Here is a 17,778-nt window from a genome sequence, read left to right as displayed (position 1 = left end):
CCATCTCACAGGCTAAGACTATGTGCAATTTCAAATCTTTGAGTCCAAGTTTCTGATCCGTCCCTACTCAATGTTTAATCAGGCCCTCGTATCAATGTCCTTTTGGCATCCATATACGCAGGGCCATAAAACCTTGCCCATATGTCTTTCACAAAGAAAGTGTTTATTTGTATAGGTGACACAGTAATTCAAGCATCAAGTAAACGACTAATGTAACTGGCATAATGTGCCAATGGTGATGAGGTAATCTTGTCATGTGCAAAATTAATTCTGCAATCTCTTACAGCCTGACCAACTGCTACTTTCAGCTCAAACAGTTGGAAGAATTGGTTTGTGCACTGGATCACTGCCGTGCTCTGAGGGAACTTGAGTAAGTAACGAGCGAACAGCTTTGACTGCAACAACAAAATCTTCCTTTTGTATTGTGTCCATCACGTAGGGTAATGTCTCAGCGCGCTTCACAAAAACTGGTGCATTCAGAATGCCTGTCATTCCCATTACAACCACAACAACTTGCATGTATATACACACATATATATAGTGCTCTTCACAATGGAGTGTCTCTGAATGCTTAAATCTGCCCTGGTTACACACTAGGGCGACTGCCTTTTCAGCTCACTGTGCCAATGTAGATTTAATAATAATAATAATAATCCTTGCATTTGATATAGCGCTTTTCACGTCGGGAGGACGTCCCAAAGCGCTTCACAGAACACACTGTAAAGTGAATTGACTGTATATTTGTGGGCGAACGCAGCAGCCAATTGCGCACAGCAATGTCCCACAAACAGTCGTAGATTGAAAATGACCAATTTATTATTGTTTTTTGTTTTTGGAGGGATCTTTCTGGAGTTTCTTGATGGGTGTAACAACCCGTCGCCGTGTTTAAGAGTATCCACAGATATTAGAACCGCAGACATTTACAGCACAGCAGAAGGCCATTCGGCCCGTTGTGTCTGTGCTGGCTCTTTTAAGAACAATCCTTCCAGTCCCATTTACTTGCCCTGTCTCCCATACCAATCCAATCCAAAGTTGAGAGTTCCACATTTGCATTGATGTTTGCCTTTGTCTGGAATGTCTCTTGAGGAACGCAGCCTCCTCACCTGGTCAGGCAGACAGTCTAGACCAGTGGTGGCCAATCTTTTTGGCTGGCCAACCCAATACATTTTTCTTGATTGAATATTTCTTGATTGATTGCTATCAATATTGCTATAAACATTGCCACTCGGTCGCTATTGAAAACAAAATATTGATTTCACACAGACTTACCTAGACTAGTGCGAATGTGTGGTGGGCCACTTCTTGACCACCACCCCCCGTGGGTCACTTTTGGCCCATGGACCAAAAACCGCCACTGCTCTAGTCCCAGCTCTGCTGGAGACCAGTGACTGTAGCACACGTTGGGCATGTTTTCATGATGATGTAAAGTGATGTGAATGTTTTCATTTGCTTGCTCTCCTCTCTCAATCATCCCCTTCTCATTGCAGCTTATCTAATAACTCGCTCGGAGACAAAGGCATCAAAAAGTTGGTTGATCTCCTTCCGAACCTGCACGTGTCAAGCCTGATAAAGTGAGTTCAATGAGAATCCGCCAACATGGCAGGGACATGATATTTAATTGCTTCGGATTCTGAGAATTACTCTTTACAGTTTGGAAACATTTATTGTATTTTCAATGTGTTCAATTGAGACTTTGATCTCATGGTCTAGGCTGATACTCCAATGCAGTGCTGGGGGGAGCACAGCCCAGTTGTGTGCTGCTGTCCTTTGGCTAAGCCAATAAACCGAGGTCCCATCTGCTTGTCCAAGTGACACGAGCCAACAATCCCCTAGATAAAATTGGTTATTGACGTCATGTAGCTGTTTGTAGAACCTTGCTGTGTGCAAATTGGTTGCCATGTTTGCTTACAAAATGCGCAGTCACTACACTTTACTCGAATGCCTGTGAATGTCTTGCCCGCGCAGTATGCTATGTTAGGGTTGTTATTACTGTAATGAACAATGTTTCTCTCTCGATCACAGTATCAGCAACAACTCCATCACGCTAGGCGGGGTCCTGTACCTGATTAAATACATGAAGAAGAGCGAAGACGTTGTTGAGATTGCAATGAGGTAAAGTGGAAAGATTAGAGGAGAATTGGACCTCAGTGGTAAAGCAGTCAGTCATTCGCCAAGTGCAAAGTGACTCTTGTTCCACCTTCATTTCAAAGTTCAGGACAGATGTAATTCTTTGCATGAAGGGTAACTAACGACGGAAATGGAGATATCAGGAAGGGTGATAGAGGCCAGGATTTATTCTCTTACCCTAGCATTTCAGTGTATCCAAAATTTGGCAAATTCTTAAATATCGTCTTAATTTTGATGCCGGTTTTCTGTAAATTCCTTCAAGGTTACATTGCAATACTGCCACAGATTGAGCAATGAGTTCAGATTTGCCATTTTTGTGATGTTTCAGGGAGCCAATGGAGTGGGAGTGGGTAGATGGGGGGAAAGGCATACATCGCCTGCCTTTCAGTTTGTGTGACTTGGTTGCTGAACAACTTCTGTGTTTTGTTTTTGTTCCCACGTTAGTTTGAAGAAGAATGGAAGAGGATTACTCAAGTTCCACAGGAGCTGCAGGTAAATGAAAGAAAAAAGCTGAGGTCTCCAGTGCAGTGCTAGGGGGCAGATTGCATTATCTGAGGTGCTGTCCTTCGAATTAGACATTAAATCAAGGTTCCCCCTGTGTCCGTGGCACTGTTCAAAAAGAGCAGGGAGTTTCTCCTGGTGCTCTGGTCAATAAACCCCAGATAAAATTGGACATTCATTTCATGTCTGTTTATGGGATATTGATGTAAGCAAATTGCCTCATTCGCCAAGAATAAAATATAATTACTGCACTCCACAGTGTGTCCTGTGAAGCACTTTGAGACATTATTGACTCTGACAGAAAATGGACTTTACCCTGCGTGCAATCAGTTGGCAGCAACTTCTAGTGAATCCGGTGAAAACCCTCAGTAACGTTTTGGCGACGAAATGCAGATATGTTTGTTTAACCTGTGATCAACCCTACAACTCTTAGATTTCAGGCAGCAAAGATGGGCTGAACACCTTTCATCTCTGCGCTGAATGGTTGTGCTAAAATACCAATATTTCATGTTACCTACAATACAATAAATCTGTAGCAATAGCGTTGAGTACTAAATCCTTCCAGCAGGTTCGGATTTAACCTTTTTTTAACGTGGCCAAATCCCACATTCCAACAACCTTCTGTGTTAATAAAAAAATCCTGATCTTTCTCATTCTTAGCTGGCAATAATATTACATGTGTTTCCTCCTACACCCTGACCAATCTCCCTATTTATCTATCAAAGTGCCAGCCTGGTTCGGTTGATGGTACTCTCACCTCTGAGTCACAAGGTTGTGGTTCAAGTCTCATGTTAGGACTTTGAACTTACAGCCCAAGCTAACTTTCCTGCATTGCTGGGAGAGCAATACTTTGTCGAAGGTGAGACATTAAACGAAAGTCCCGTACGTGCCTGTTCAGGTGGATGTGAAAGGCAGGGCACGTTTCCTTACTCCACACACCTAATAATAATCCCTCCAAAAACAATAAACAATAATAAATTGGTCATTTTCAATCCACGACTGTTTGTGGGACACTGCTGTGTGCAATTGGCTGCCACGCTTCACCCACAAATATACGGTCAATTCACTTTACAATCTATTCTTTGAAGCCCTTTGAAATGTCTAGAAGATGTGAAAAGCGCTATATCAAATGCAAGGATTTGTATTATAAAGATCCCATAGCATCTTTTGAAAACAGAAAGGAGTTTCTCCTGGTGTCCTGGCCATCAACCCCCAGATTAAATTAGTGAATCACTTCATGGCTGTTTGTATTTCCATTTCCCTACAAAATACACAATAACTGCAGGATTTCGATTAAATCCCATGCAGCACTTTGAGACATCCTCCTGACAATAGATAAATAGGGAGATTGGTCGGAGTGTAGGAGGAAATAAATTAATTGCAAGGATTGTTATTTTTATGAGAATAATTTTGAGCACCTCCATCCGATCTCCTCTCATACTTTACCTGGTCTAGTGAAAACAGCCCCATTTTCCTTCTCTCCTTGTGAGTAAAGTCTCTTGGGCCCCAGTGTTGTGTCAGGCCAACAGTGGCATCATTCCATTTGTTTCCACTTCTCTTCATCTCGCAGGGAACGAGAATCTGGCGGATCATCAGACCTTCTGTCTAGAGAAGCAAAAATTGGGAATCTGGATTCACCAATGCCGAAGAAAATCAGGTGGGAAATCTGTTCCTGTTCCCTCTGTGTTCCTAATCCATCTCAATCTGTAAACCATTATGAAATAGGGTAGAGTGGAGTCCCATAATCGCTCTGGGACACTACCCTGCGTGAGGTGCACTATTTAAATGCAAGTTGTTGTTGATGTGCTTATTTTACGTGAAAGGGGCTTTATAAATACAAGTTATTGTAAAAGAGTGCAGCACGAACAAATCTAAGCGGAATGCAAACCCTTTCCCTTCGAGAAGAGCAGATCTGATAGCTCAGGATGTAAGTGTGCAGTTCTGTTCATTTCATTCCCAATAAATATGTTGCAGCCTTGAAGAGTGTAAGATGGACGATCAGAACATGGAGAATCTCTGCACAGTCATCAACGGGTGTCGTGGACTTACAGAACTCGAGTGAGTAAAAGAGGACAAGGACATAACATGGTTTTCCCTTTGCACACGTGTTAACTACAACCTCAAGAATAGCGTTCCTTCCAAATCGTAGAGCTCCAAATGATTCGGAAATCTAGTCCGGCTCAGGGTAGATTCCTGATCATATCTGTATCTAACAAGTAACTGCGCAGCTTGCTTCATCACAACTTTTTCATGTTTCTTTTCCTCTTTAGTGTATTGGGCCAAAGAGCAGAAAGTTGTGAGTTCAAGCCCACTGGGTCCGGGACTTTGAGTTCTCAGTCTAGGCCGAACCTTCAGCGCAGTTGCATTGTCAGAGGTGCCGTCCTTCAGATGAGACATTGAGCTGAGATCCCATCTTGTCTGGTGTTTAATGTGATCTGTGATCTTTCATTTCAGTTTGTCCAACAATGGCTTGAATGATGAAGTTCTTACAAAACTACTGAACTATCTGCCGGACCTACAGGACTTGAAGATTCTGAGGTGATGTCTCAGCGCTGATTTATAAGCTATATGTGTGTGTGTGTGTGTGTGTGTGCATGAGTGTGCCTGACTGTGTGTGTGTGTGTGTGTCTGCGTGTGCAAATATTGTTGTAATTTATTCTATTATTTGTTATATTTAGTCATTTTAAGGTTTATTGTACTGTGTAATGTTACCATCACAATGGGAATTTGTGATATTCACAAGATGATTGGCGAACTTCTGCAGACGCGCAGATGTGTGTGTCGGCTTGGCTCTGTTGGTAGCTCTCTCACCTACGAGTCAGAAGTTTGTGGGTTCAAGCCCCACATCAGGGCCTTCGAGCTCACTGTCTAGGTTAACACTACTGCAGTGCTGGGGGAATACCGCCTTGTTATTCGGATGAGACGTTAAACTGAGGGTTCCGGCTGCCTGTTCAGATGGATGTTAAAAATCTTCTTGTATCCTGGCCAGCAATCCCCCAAATATAATTGGCCATTCACTGCATGGCTGTGCACAAGTTTTCTGCCTTGTTTGCCTACGAAATACACAGACACTGCACTTTACAGTAAAATCCTGTGAAGTACTTTGAGATGAGCTCCTGACCTGAGAGTCAGGATATGAAATATAAGGATTATCCTGTGTCTCGAGCCGACTTGCCAGGACTTTGTTCAAGCGCTGATTTGTGCCAGGAACAAGGAATCATAGAATCACAGAATTATACAGCACAGAAGGAGGCCATTTGGCCAATCCTTTAAGGAGTCCTTTAGCTCAGTGGTTAGAGCACTCACCTCACAAGCGAGAGACCTGGGTTCGATTCCCGGCAGGGCGAAACCTTCGGCAAGTTTCCTTACTCCACACGCCTGATAATAATCCCTCAAGAAAAAAACAATAATAAATTGGTCACTTCAATCCACGACTGTTTGTGAGACACTGCTGTGCTGCCTCATTTCGCCCTCAAAATATTCACTTTACAGTATATTCTGTGAAGCCCTTTGAGTCGTCTAGAAGACGTGAAAAACGCTGTATCAAATGCAATAATTATTATTGTCGTGTCTGTGCTCTTTGAAAACTGTTGTTCAAATCAATTCCACTCCTCTGGACTTCTTTGGTCAGAGTCAGCTTCACTGAATGAGGAGGGAGTTTGGATGTGTTGTAGCACCTTTTTATTATAATTATTTTTAGATAATAATCCCTTCAAAAAACAGAAAAAAGCACTAATAATAATATTTTGGTCATTCAACCCACTACTGTTTGTGGGACACTGAAGTGCGCAATCGGATGCCGGGTTTCACCCACAAAATGCAGTCATTTTCACTTTGCAGCATATTCTGTGAAGTGCTTTGAGGCATGATAAGACTTGGATATTCCTCTCAAAGACGTGATAAGGTATATCAAATGTAAGGATTATTATTATTGTTGTAAATTATGTGAAACAGAGAAATAGAAAAGAGTGTGGTGGAAAGATGAATGACCTACACCCCCACACACGTACACTTATTATATATATATTATATCTATATTATAAATATATTTTATAAAAAAAAATTCTTGAAATGCTGTACAGAATGCTTTACATGTTCAGTCGGCGTCAGGTAATTTGCATCAGCAGCATCCCACAAACAAATCCAAGAAATATATTTGAATTGGGGGAGAGGAGGGAATTATTTCACTGCCACTGTTCATGTCCTGCCTTGGGATGATGCCAGTGCTATTTCCTTTGCTTCCCCTTACTTCATCCATGCAAGGCATTTCAGTCTTATACGTAATATTCATTGCTGAAGTGTAATCCTTGAGTCAGGGTGATCTTCTGACCCCGAACTGTAAGCCTTCAAGCGCTCTGGGACACTACCCTGAATGAGGGGCGCGATATAAATCGAGCTGCTGTTGTTGGTGTCGTTGTTGAGTGCCATAAGCAAATGTACTCCTGTAGGGACACAAAGCACCTCTGCCAAAAACCTGCTTCTGGGGCTGATGTCTAAGTCACCTAATGTTGTAAAGTGAAATGACTGTGTGTTTTGTGGACAAACGTGGCAGTTCGATTTGCGTATTGTACAGGCCAGAATTTCTGACCTGGCTTTCAGTAACGAGAATAATACTGTAAGAAGGAGGTGGCTCGTGTTGTGATATTGAAGTGTGATGTTTTTGTATTCCCCCAGTTTTAGTGAGAGGCACATTTCATCAGACACTGTGCTGCTGCTGGCCAGCTCTCTGAATATCTGTGAGGAGGTTGTGGAAGTGGAAGTGAGGTAAGTAACATGCACACACCTACGTACACGCTCGCGTACATGGAAACAGAGGCATTTATAGTGCACTGGCTGGGTTCACAGCAGGTCAGAGAGCAGGGTGTACTCACAGACACTAACACCCATGTCCAGGGGAGGAGAAATCCCAGTGATTCCCAACTCTCTGTGTCAGCAGAGAGCTGCCAGCAGGCAGGGCAGGGAGTCCAATTTACAATAATAATCCTGAGCACCTGAGGGGACGTCTTAAAGTGCTTCACGGGATATGCGTAAAGTGAAGTGATTGTGTCTTTCATGGTGGGAACGTGGCAGCCAATTTGTCAAAGCAGTGTCCCCACACACAGCCATGAAGTGAGTGACTGATTTTAATTGGGGGAATGTGGCTGGTGTTGCAGCACTCAGTATTGGCCTGGGGTTTCATCTCGGTCTGATTCCCTCTTTGAGGGAAAACTGAGATTATTGGTTACTGAGATTACGAAGGGTTTGACCGAATGTGAATCATTTGCTTTGCTTCTAATTAGACGCAGCTCTGAAAATAATTCAGAGAACAAAATCTGAATTGCTTCTGAACCAGTGTGGTTTATTGTTTTTTATTTTAGATCCAGCAGGAAAGCGTTGATCAGGCTTTCGAAGAGAGGAGACAGTTACAGGTAAAGGCTCCTGAATGCTTTCTGTGTGAGGTTTGTGGTTTGCAGGCTCCGGCCTGCTCCATGTCCCCCTGCCCGGCCCCATCCAACCACCAGCGGTCGGACCATCAGCCCCTCTGCCCCCACACTTTGGAACTCCATCCCACAGTCCCTTCCTTGCCTCCTTCAAAGCACGTCTCAAAACCCTCCTCTTCGATCGTGCATTCGGCCACCTTCCTGCCCCTACCCTCCCAGCCCTCCAACCCCCTGATCCCAACTCCCTGCTCGGGTCCAAATCCCTAACTGTCCAGCGCCTTGGGACGTTCTCCCACTGTGAAAGGCGCTTTACAAATGTAATATGTTGTTGTTGCATGGGGATGTAGCCTGAGATCTATTATTATTCTTCCCCAACCCAACCCAATCTCCCAAGGAGGACGGTGCAATGGACACCAGACTTGGAACCGTGGATTTGAATCCCGTTGGGTTTGTTTCAACCACAATAATAATAATAATAGTCCTTACATTTCATACAACGCCTTTCACATCTGAAAACGTCTGAAAACACTTCACAAGATATGTTCCCACAAAAACACACACACTGCACTTTACACTAAATCCTGTGAAGCCCTTTGGGGACATAAAAGGCTCTTTGTCAAATGTAAGGATTGTCATTATCCATACAGGAAAGTGTAGTAATTGTGCATTTTGTGGTTAAACATGACAGCCAGTTTGCACATAGCAACATCTCACAAACAGCCATGAAACGAATGATCAATTTTATTTGGGGAATTGTTGGCCCTGGGAGAGAGAAACTGCCTTCTCTTTTGGAGTAGTGATGGGGGATTTTGAAACACCACTTTAATAGATTAAATCTCTTACCCCTCGTGTCTTTTATCTCCTCTCAAGTGATGGTGCATTTTATTTCCCACACACCATTCCCGAAGAACTGAGCCCAACGTTCTCCCCTCATCCCAGATTTCAAGAAAACGGGAAGAAGCTGAGCGTTCCTCAACCCCGGTTTCTCAGGTACGTTGCGATCCTCGTTATCAGGGGAATTCTTGGAGGAGGTCAACACCGCAGACTATTAAAACCTTTCTCTCTTGCCTCCATAGCGTGAAGGACTGTGAGCTTGATAAGAGCAATGTGAGGGATCTGCTCCTGATCCTCGCTGAGTGTAAAGACTTGTGCAGAGTGGAGTGAGTATCACCACGAGTGGCTTACGGGGGCCAGATCAGTAGAACGTTCAAGAAGGCGACTTTCTGTTTGGTCAACCGGGTGTCTGACACATGCAGAAACCCATCACCATGCTGAAGAGCATCCAAACCAAGCTGAGGATTCCATGCACCCCACCTACACATGGAAATCCCAGAGATAGTTTGTTGGAAAGGAATGGGTACTCTCCCCCTGGAGAGACACATCCTGCTTACCTAATTCCGAAAAGTATTAAGCTGGAGCCAAGGCTTGGGGAATCTCAGATGGGGTGGGGTAGCTGCTGGAGTCTAACCAGCTAAAACCGCTCTTCTTTTACCTATGTGATGTACGTTCAATCATAGGAAAGTCATCAGGCCGTGACTTTGTAACTAAAATCAAACTCTAGAAATTAAATGATTTTTCCCCCTTCCCCGGCCCACCCAGCTCGTAGGTTAAGCCTCTCCCCGCCCCAGGTAGCACTGCACAGAGCTGGGTGGGGGGAGGTGGGGTCACAGGCTCAATCGCTGTGTGCAAATTGAGTTAGTTGATTTCGATCAGGGATGTAGATAAGTAAGGGAGGATTTAATCAGCCAAGGTTCCCCCTGACTTCCCAATGATTGTCCCTGTGCTGGGAGGTGTGTGTATGTGTGTGAACCTCAGGAGAGGACAGGGAGTTTTCACAGAGGGGAGAATGTTGGAGAAGACCCCCCCCTCCCACACCGCCACCACCCACCTCAAAGCCTTTTTCAGGAAGTGTCCCAAGTGGCCTTGATGTGAACGCTGCTCTCCTCACTCCGCCTCAGTGCTGACAGTGACGTCTGCTTTTCCCGTCTCTCCTCAGCCTGTCCTGCAATTCCCTGGGGGATGAGGGACTGCGGTGTCTGCGCGACTTCATACCCAAACTGAACATTTTAAAACTCCTCGAGTAAGTCTCTGCTGTCTTTGTCCACTCCGATCTGCCGGCTGGTCAACTGGGGAAAGATCGGTGTTTGTGTTGTCAATGTGTGTGTGTACTGTATAGTGAGTGTGTGTGTGTACTGCACAGTGTGTGTGTGTATACTGTATAGTGAGTGTGTGTACGGTGTAGTGAGTGTGTGTGTGCATTGTACAGTGTGTGTACTATATAGTAAGTATGTGTGTGTACTGTATAGTGAGTGTGTGTGTACTGTACAGTGTGTGTACTATACAGTATGTGTACTGTACAGTGTGTGTACTGTACAGTATGTGTACTGTACAGTGTGTGTACTGTACAGTGTGTGTACTGTACAGTGTGTGTACTGTACAGTGTGTGTGTACTGTACAGTGTGTGTGTACTGTACAGTGTGTGTGTAATGTACAATATGTGTATACCGTATAGTGAGTGTATGTACTGTACAGCGTGTGTACTGTATAGTTTGTGTGTGTGTACTGTGTAGTGAGTGTGTGCACTGTACATTGTGTGTTTGTGTGTACTGTACAGTGTGTGTGTGTGTGTGTGTGTGTTACAGTCGGTATGTGTAGGCTACAATGTGTGTATGGAAGCTACAGTGTGAGTAGTCTGAGCTTGATTTACGTGTTAATGTCCTTTAACTGTGTGAAGAATATGAATATTTACTGAACCTGCCGTTCAATCTGATCCCGACCCAGCATTAGTAGGAATGAAATCTCTCCCACTGGCGTGCTGTACCTCGTGGAGTCTCTCAACACCTGCCGAAGTGTTGCGGAGGTTGAGGTCAGGTACGTGCAACATTCTCCTGATGTTTATTTCCCTTTGGAACCACTGATGTGAATGCATTAGACACCTGGATGTCAGCTCAGAGCATTCTATTCAAATGAAGGTCTGAGCCAGCGATGCAAATCCGTGCGGCTCATAAATGTTTAAACTCCGCATGTGACCAGCTAATCGGGTACACAATGTGTTCAGGCCTTTGGCTCTCGCAGAGTCTTGTATCCAAACTGATCTCTGTGCAACTCTGCTCTCTCCATTGGTCAGTCGTTCTCTCTTCACCGGCTTCGAGGTTTCAGCGTGTTCCTCCCCGCTCTCTGGAACTCTCCCAAAAATCCCTTCACTTTGCTCCTTCCCACACCCCTCTCCTCTGTCCCCATCTCGCAACCCTTTTAGAGACCTATCCACGAGACAGTGACTTTGGTCAGATCTCTTGAGATGTCCTTACCCTTGCAGTAAATATTCCCATGTTCTAGCGTATTCCGACAGAGAGGACATACACTAAACGCCTTAATAATAATACTTACATTTGATATAGTGCTTTGTCACGTCATCGAGGCATCTCAAAGCGCTTCACAGGATACACTGTAAAGTGAATTGACTGTATAATTTGTGGGCGAAATGCATTAGCCAATTGTGCAGAGCAGTGTCCTGCAAACAATCGTGGATTGAAGTGACCAAATTATTATTATTTCATTTATTTATTAAACCCCCTGGAAAAGCCATCCGCCAATCGACTTCTTTTGCTTCCACAGCCTGGCTTCCAATGGCAAGTTTCTGATAAAGTTTGAGAAGAGACACGAAAAGAGGACTTGCAGGTAACGGTGTTTGTTCTCCTCCGTGTTGGTGGCTCACACGAGGGAGGCACGTCTACAGCAGTGGGAATATTATTCTTGTTGATCATCGTGGGGAAAAAAATCACTATTGATATTTTTTAGGATTGCTAATATTATTTGTGATGATAATCATCATCCTCGTTTGTGGTGTTGAACGCCTCGAAGCGTAGGGAATGGCTGTGAAGATTTTGTTGACTGTTTTATCGGCAAGCGCAAGGTCCCACAATTTATTTGGGAGAGCGAAAGGGAGAGGGAATTACCTTCTCTGACAGCAGATCCGATGATTCACAGAGACCTTTATGTGGACTCCCCGAGTGAACAAACCTCGCTCTTTCCTCATCATGTCTCAAGGCACCTATAATATTTGTCCAGTTGTGTGGACATCAGCGCTCCAAGCCAGTGTTCGCCTACTATGTGACATTGATGGAAATCTGCTCACATTATCCACCTCTCTTGGTCCAGGCAATATTGTGCTGCCTGTGGCCAAGTGGCTTTGACCCATGGCTCGAAGTTTCCCCACGTCAACTCCGACTTGCGGACTCGACCTAAAGTGACGTTGGGAATTTCTTTTCCCAGAGACGGATCGGAGTATAAAGCTGCCCAGCCAACATCCAACTGGGAAAAGGAGGGGCCTGACAGAGACGTGTGTAGAAGGATCAGGTGGGTCTATTCTTTGTTTTTTGAACCATACAAATTTACAGCACAGAAGAAGGCCATTTAGCCCATTGTGTCTGCGCTGGCTCTTTCGCCCACACTCCTGCAAATGACTCGTTTTTGGATATCTATCCATTTCCCTCTTGAAAGATAATATGGATCCTCCTGATGTGAAAGGCAGAATACAAATGTAATTTGTTGTTGTTGGATCCTGCCTTGTGTCTACTGTATCCGATAGGGCATTCCACATCCAGGCAGCTCTGTGTTAAAAAATATCTTTTTCCGATTTTCTCTGTTGTTCCTTTGCTAAGTATAAATTGAGGCCCTCTGTCACTGATTAATAAGTGCCTGTTCCAAGGACGAGGATCATGAGATTATTGAGATTACAAAAGGATTTGATCAAGTGGATGTCGATGTGGCTGTTTCCACTTGTTCGTGAGTCCATTGCTAAAGGACATCAACATAAGCTATCAAGCGCTGATAGGGAGTTTAGGAGGAACTTCTTCACACAGAGCTTGATGAGAACATGGAGCTCCCTAGCAGAAACTGTTGTTGAAGCAAAAAGTACTGTTGTATTCAAGAGAAGACTTGATGGGATACATGAGGGAGAAGGAAATAGGGGGATATAGGAGCGGGTGAATAGGAGGGTGGAGGCGAATGTGGAGTATAAACACTGACCGCAGACTAGTTAGGCCGACTACGTAACCTGGACTGTGTCTAATGTGTGGTGTTTGGCTCTGTCACAGCTTGAGGGACTGCAGTTTTAAAGAGGAACATCTGACGAAGCTCTCCTCCATTGTGGAATGTTGCAGCCACTTAACGGAACTGGAGTAAGTACAATCGATGCTGAGTTACCTGGGGGTTGGGGGCAGAGGAGGGGTGGGGGGGGGGGTTGTTATTGATTTGTAGAGAGGAGAACCTTGATGTGTGTCAGGCTGACTTGAGGGAACCTCACATGATGCATGTCCCACTACCGCTCGCCGTGTCTTGGCTGTCGGTCCGGGTTCCCCTGTAACTGGGTTTACTGTCCTGAAACCTGAAATTCCAGATAGTCTTAGCTTGATTGATCGTTTTGTCTTTAGAATCAAAGTTTGCGCTAAACTGAAGGAAATTATTAAACTCCATCTTAACTTCGGAAGCCTGTGGGGAAATGTGAGAAAAGTGGCTTCCAAATTAAGAATTTAGTGTTGGCGCGGTGACAATTGTAGGGGCAAAGGGGCCAGAGTTGTCCGATTTGGTGTCCAATTGAGGAAACGCACAAGAGTTTCAATAAAGACTGGATACGTGGTTAAGAGAGTATAAAGCTGAGGGATATAGAGAAAAATCCTGCATTTGGGGCAGTCAATGCTAGCACTCTCACCTCTGAGTCAGAAAGTTGTGGGTTCAAGCACATCAGCACTTGGAATCAAATCGTCAAAGCTGACAATCCAATGCAGTGCTGGGGAGATGTTGCATTGTCGGAGGTGCAGTCCTTCAGATGGGACATTAAAGATCCAGTGGCGCTATTCAAAAGAAGAAGGAAGTTTGTCCTGGTCAGCAACCCCCAAATAAAAAAAAATTGGTCAGTAACTCCGTGGCCGTTTGTGGGACATTGCTGTGCGCAACTGGTGGCTGTGTTTCGCCCACAAAATACAGTTTATCCTGTGAAGCGCTTTGAGATGTCTCGATGATGTGATCATCAAGGATAATCAACGACGGTGTATCAAATGCAAGGATTATTATTATAGGGATAGGGTCTGGGAGGGGCACTCCTGTGGAGTGTAAACATCAGCCTGGGGAGCAGAAGCTTCATTGCTCTGACCCGCTGTTTCTCTTGTAGCCTCTCCTGTAACAAGCTGGGGGACCGTGGCCTGAGCAGGCTGGTGGAGGTGGTAGCTGGACTCAAAGACCTGAAGGAACTTGAGTGAGTATCGCCCAGAGCGGAATAACTGAGGATGTGCTGAGAGCCAGAGTCTTTTCTAACACGCAGCAAAAGAGCATCTCAAAGCACTTTACAGAGCTAGATTGATACAAAATGAACTGAGTGTTGTTACAAAAGCAGAAATACGCTGCTAGGTGTCTGAGTTGGGGAGCACTCCTGCCTCTGAGTCAGTCAGAAGACTGTGGGTTCAAGCCCCAAGTCTGAACTTTCAAAACATTGTCCTGCCTGATGCTCCACTAGAGTGCTGGGGCAGCACTGCAATGTTGGAGTCCTTCAGCTGAGACTTAAACTGAAGCCCTGTCTAGCCGTTCGGGTGGACGTCAAAGTTTCCATGGCACTAACCACAAAGAGAATCCAGGAGTTTCTCCCAGTGTCCTGACCAACAATTCCCCAAATAAAAAAACATTTGTCCTCACCTGATGGTTGTTTGTGGGACATTGCTGGATGCAAATTGGCTGTTCCCCTACAAAATACACAGTAACTATACTTTTAAAGGAAACCCTGTGAGACATAGTGATGAGGTGCTATATACGGGCTGTGATGTGTTGTGTGGTGTGACGTTATAAGCACTCCTGAGCTCTGAATGCTCTTTGGGTTTCCCGCATTTGATTTGCATCATGTCTGCTCCTGATAAAGTTTGGTTGGGATACTCTTAAGCACTGTGATGGGTTTCCGCATGTGTCAGACACCCGGCTGACCCCAAAAAATGGAAAATACAATCATCGCAAGTTTGAATCCAGATAACGGATAATAGATGTCCAGCCAGAGAGACATTAGAGGCACAAATCAGGCTGATATACCTATCACAGATCTCTACAGGATTTTGCTTTGAGAATGTTATTTCTTTTTCCAGCTTACAGAAGAATGGGATTTCCCTCTGTGCGATGGCCCATCTCTTTGAAACACTGAAATGCTCCCAGAGCCCATTAACCCTCCGGTAAGAGTAGCACTGATTAGGTAAAGGTCAGAGATCCGGATATTCATCTCCTGATCTTCCACTTCTGCACAGTTTACACATGGACATATCTGACAGCGCTCAGTAGAGCACTCGCATTGCGTCAGGTTTTCAGGATGAAATTAAAAAAAACGTTCACACTTCACTCAACAATAGCGACAATACACATTTATGCAGCGTCTTTCACGCTGGGAGGATGTCTAAAAGCAATTCAACACAATTGCAAGACAGTCAAGTATGGGGCGTTTCGGGACAGAAAGGAGCCAAACCAAAAGTGGTTTAAAAACAGGAACTGAAACTGTGCATCTGTGGGGAGATGCAAGTGTCACGTTGGTTGAAACAACTTGAAAGTCCATCCCCGACTGCAACGTGCTGTGTTTGTGTCGCCCCGTCGCCTGCAAAATACACAGTCACTACACTATAGAGTGAATCCTGTGAAACACTTTGAGATGTCCTCCTGATGTGAAAGGCAAGAAAGCAAATGAGTGGTTATTATTATTATTGTTGTTGTTATTACAGGCTTGAGGAGCAGTGGATCCAGGCTTCAGCTGCCGTCAATCTTGCAGTGAGCTGCGTGCAAAACCATCCCAATATTGCTGCTATCAGGTACGTAGTGACTGGGTTCAGAACCTTCATTGCCCTGGGACTTATTAATGGCAGGATTGGGCTGGGAGCTGGTTAAATTCCAGGGTGTAAGGAAAGAGTTAAATAAGAGTGACCGTAAGCTCCATCAAAAAAGGTCTTTAGGCGGGATCCATGTACTGATCATCCACCTTGACACTCGCTGTTGATTTCAGGGGTGAATGATTGGACGGGCATGTTACATGGGTGAGGTGCCCAGGCAGGGCTGTGAACCAGAGAAGCAGTGGAAGATGGAAAATAGGAGGAGGGCAAATGATAATTCATATGGTGTTTGGTTCAGAGAAAAAGCTAATGATAAAGAGGGGGCGTGAGGAAAGGGCGGGGCTGAAGCCAGCACAAGCACAGTGAGCCAAATCGGAACTGTAAACCTTTGTGATTGTCTGATCGTGTCAGTGTTATCAGCCTACTGCAGAGTCTAGAATTTGGATAAGTTGTTAAACTCGTTGTTAACAGCAGCACTCCAAGGCTCTACCCCACGTGAAGGGCGCTATATAAATCCAAGTTGTTGTTGTTAAGTTTGAAGCCGGTTTTCCGTAGCTTCTTAAAACAGATTTACAGGAAATCGTCTTTGAAATTAAGGCTGCGTTTAAGAGTTTGGTCGATTTCTGGACTCTCCGAAATGTTGCGTCAATGGAGGAGTTTCTCCCCCTGTGTGTTGGCGCTTGCCTGGAATAACTAATTACAATTTGTTTTGCCAGGATAAAGAACACCAGTGTTTTGGTACAACTGGCAACCAACAATCACCAACTAGCTGGGAACTTCTGGTCTGATAACTCCAGGTATGGAATCCATGCTACATTGAGAGTCGGTCATGGTCTACGTGATGACCCTGCACCTAAATGGGTAGATTTGCATTGTGTTCACTAACGGTCAAAGACTGGGGAGTGGAGCACAAGCCTGAGCGAGATGACAGCCTGGCTCAGTCATACTGCCAATCTTGGGCCAGAAGGTTGTGATAATAATTTGGTCGCTCAATCCATGACTGTTTGTGGGACATTTGGCTGCCGCTTGTGCAATTGGCTGCCACGTTTCGCCCACAAAAAATACAGAGTCAATTCACTTTACAGTATATTCTGTGAGACGTCTTGAAGACGTGATAAGGCACTGTATCAAATGCAAGGATGATTATTATTATTTTTATTACTCTGCCCAACCCATTGATTTACTTTCTACTGAAAGGTGGACCCTAGATCTTTTGTGAATGAATTGGCTCTGGGCTGGATTTTGCGAATAGGCTCCTCACACTATAACTTGCTTAAGGATGTCTCTGCGCAGTTGTAACATTGCCCATGAATTAATGAGGCGGCAGATTAATGTGGGTGGTGGTGGGGAGGATCGGTAATCATGGAGACAGACACCAGCAAAAGTGATCAATCAATCCCATCGCTGTCTACGCTCCGGTACAGATATTGATTGCTGCGCAGGATCCAAGTGAGACATTCAATGCACGTGTACTGGATGAAGTGTGATCTGTCAGTGTTCATGAGATCGTTGTTGTGGTTGCTTGTTTTCCAGCTCGCTAATGGACTCTGCACACAGTGTTCCTCCTCTGCGCCTGATCGGGTAACTACCTCTCCCGGGTTCCTTTTCATTACCACTTTGGAATCAAAACACCAGCTGGTGGTGGGAGCCAAGGGGATGGGGGAGCAGTCGGTGGGGGGGAGCAAAGGGTGGGAGGGGAAAGATGGCCGAAAGCGCAGGCAAAGAGGAAGGGTTTGAGATGGACCTTGAAGGAGGCAAGGGAAGGGGCGAAGGTAAAGGATTCCGGGCTGCATTTCCAAAGGGTGGGAGTGGATAGGCTGAGGTTGGGGCGGGTGAACGTGAAGTAGACCGATGCCCTCCGAGCGGAGGGAGTGGACAGG

General features: G+C 45.0%; 1 protein-coding gene across 3 annotated transcripts in view; it reads left to right on the top strand.

Annotated features, from left to right (window-relative positions):
• nlrc5 (NLR family, CARD domain containing 5) overlaps window positions 1-17,778 on the top strand; it is a 39,178-nt gene that overhangs the window by 7,420 nt on the left and 13,980 nt on the right. For 2 of the 3 annotated variants that reach the window (XM_042340514.1, XM_042340512.1), the window contains 21 exons: window positions 287-370; window positions 1,488-1,571; window positions 2,023-2,112; window positions 2,572-2,619; window positions 4,199-4,285; window positions 4,603-4,686; window positions 5,083-5,166; window positions 7,303-7,392; window positions 7,986-8,036; window positions 8,919-9,038; window positions 9,125-9,208; window positions 10,045-10,128; window positions 10,830-10,919; window positions 11,664-11,726; window positions 12,321-12,404; window positions 13,145-13,228; window positions 14,218-14,301; window positions 15,173-15,256; window positions 15,794-15,880; window positions 16,615-16,695; window positions 17,432-17,479. In XM_042340514.1, the coding sequence (XP_042196448.1) occupies window positions 287-370; window positions 1,488-1,571; window positions 2,023-2,112; window positions 2,572-2,619; window positions 4,199-4,285; window positions 4,603-4,686; window positions 5,083-5,166; window positions 7,303-7,392; window positions 7,986-8,036; window positions 8,919-9,038; window positions 9,125-9,208; window positions 10,045-10,128; window positions 10,830-10,919; window positions 11,664-11,726; window positions 12,321-12,404; window positions 13,145-13,228; window positions 14,218-14,301; window positions 15,173-15,256; window positions 15,794-15,880; window positions 16,615-16,695; window positions 17,432-17,479 (1,695 nt within the window). The remainder of the gene's footprint in view (window positions 1-286; window positions 371-1,487; window positions 1,572-2,022; window positions 2,113-2,571; window positions 2,620-4,198; window positions 4,286-4,602; window positions 4,687-5,082; window positions 5,167-7,302; window positions 7,393-7,985; window positions 8,037-8,918; window positions 9,039-9,124; window positions 9,209-10,044; window positions 10,129-10,829; window positions 10,920-11,663; window positions 11,727-12,320; window positions 12,405-13,144; window positions 13,229-14,217; window positions 14,302-15,172; window positions 15,257-15,793; window positions 15,881-16,614; window positions 16,696-17,431; window positions 17,480-17,778) is intronic. The other variant, XM_042340513.1, reaches the window with a different exon arrangement.

This window comes from Callorhinchus milii, unplaced genomic scaffold (genome assembly GCF_018977255.1).
Source record: "Callorhinchus milii isolate IMCB2004 unplaced genomic scaffold, IMCB_Cmil_1.0 Scaffold14, whole genome shotgun sequence".
NCBI lineage: Eukaryota > Metazoa > Chordata > Chondrichthyes > Chimaeriformes > Callorhinchidae > Callorhinchus > Callorhinchus milii.
The sequence above is the reverse complement of the archived record's forward strand: the minus strand, read 5'-3'. Positions and strand labels throughout refer to the sequence as shown.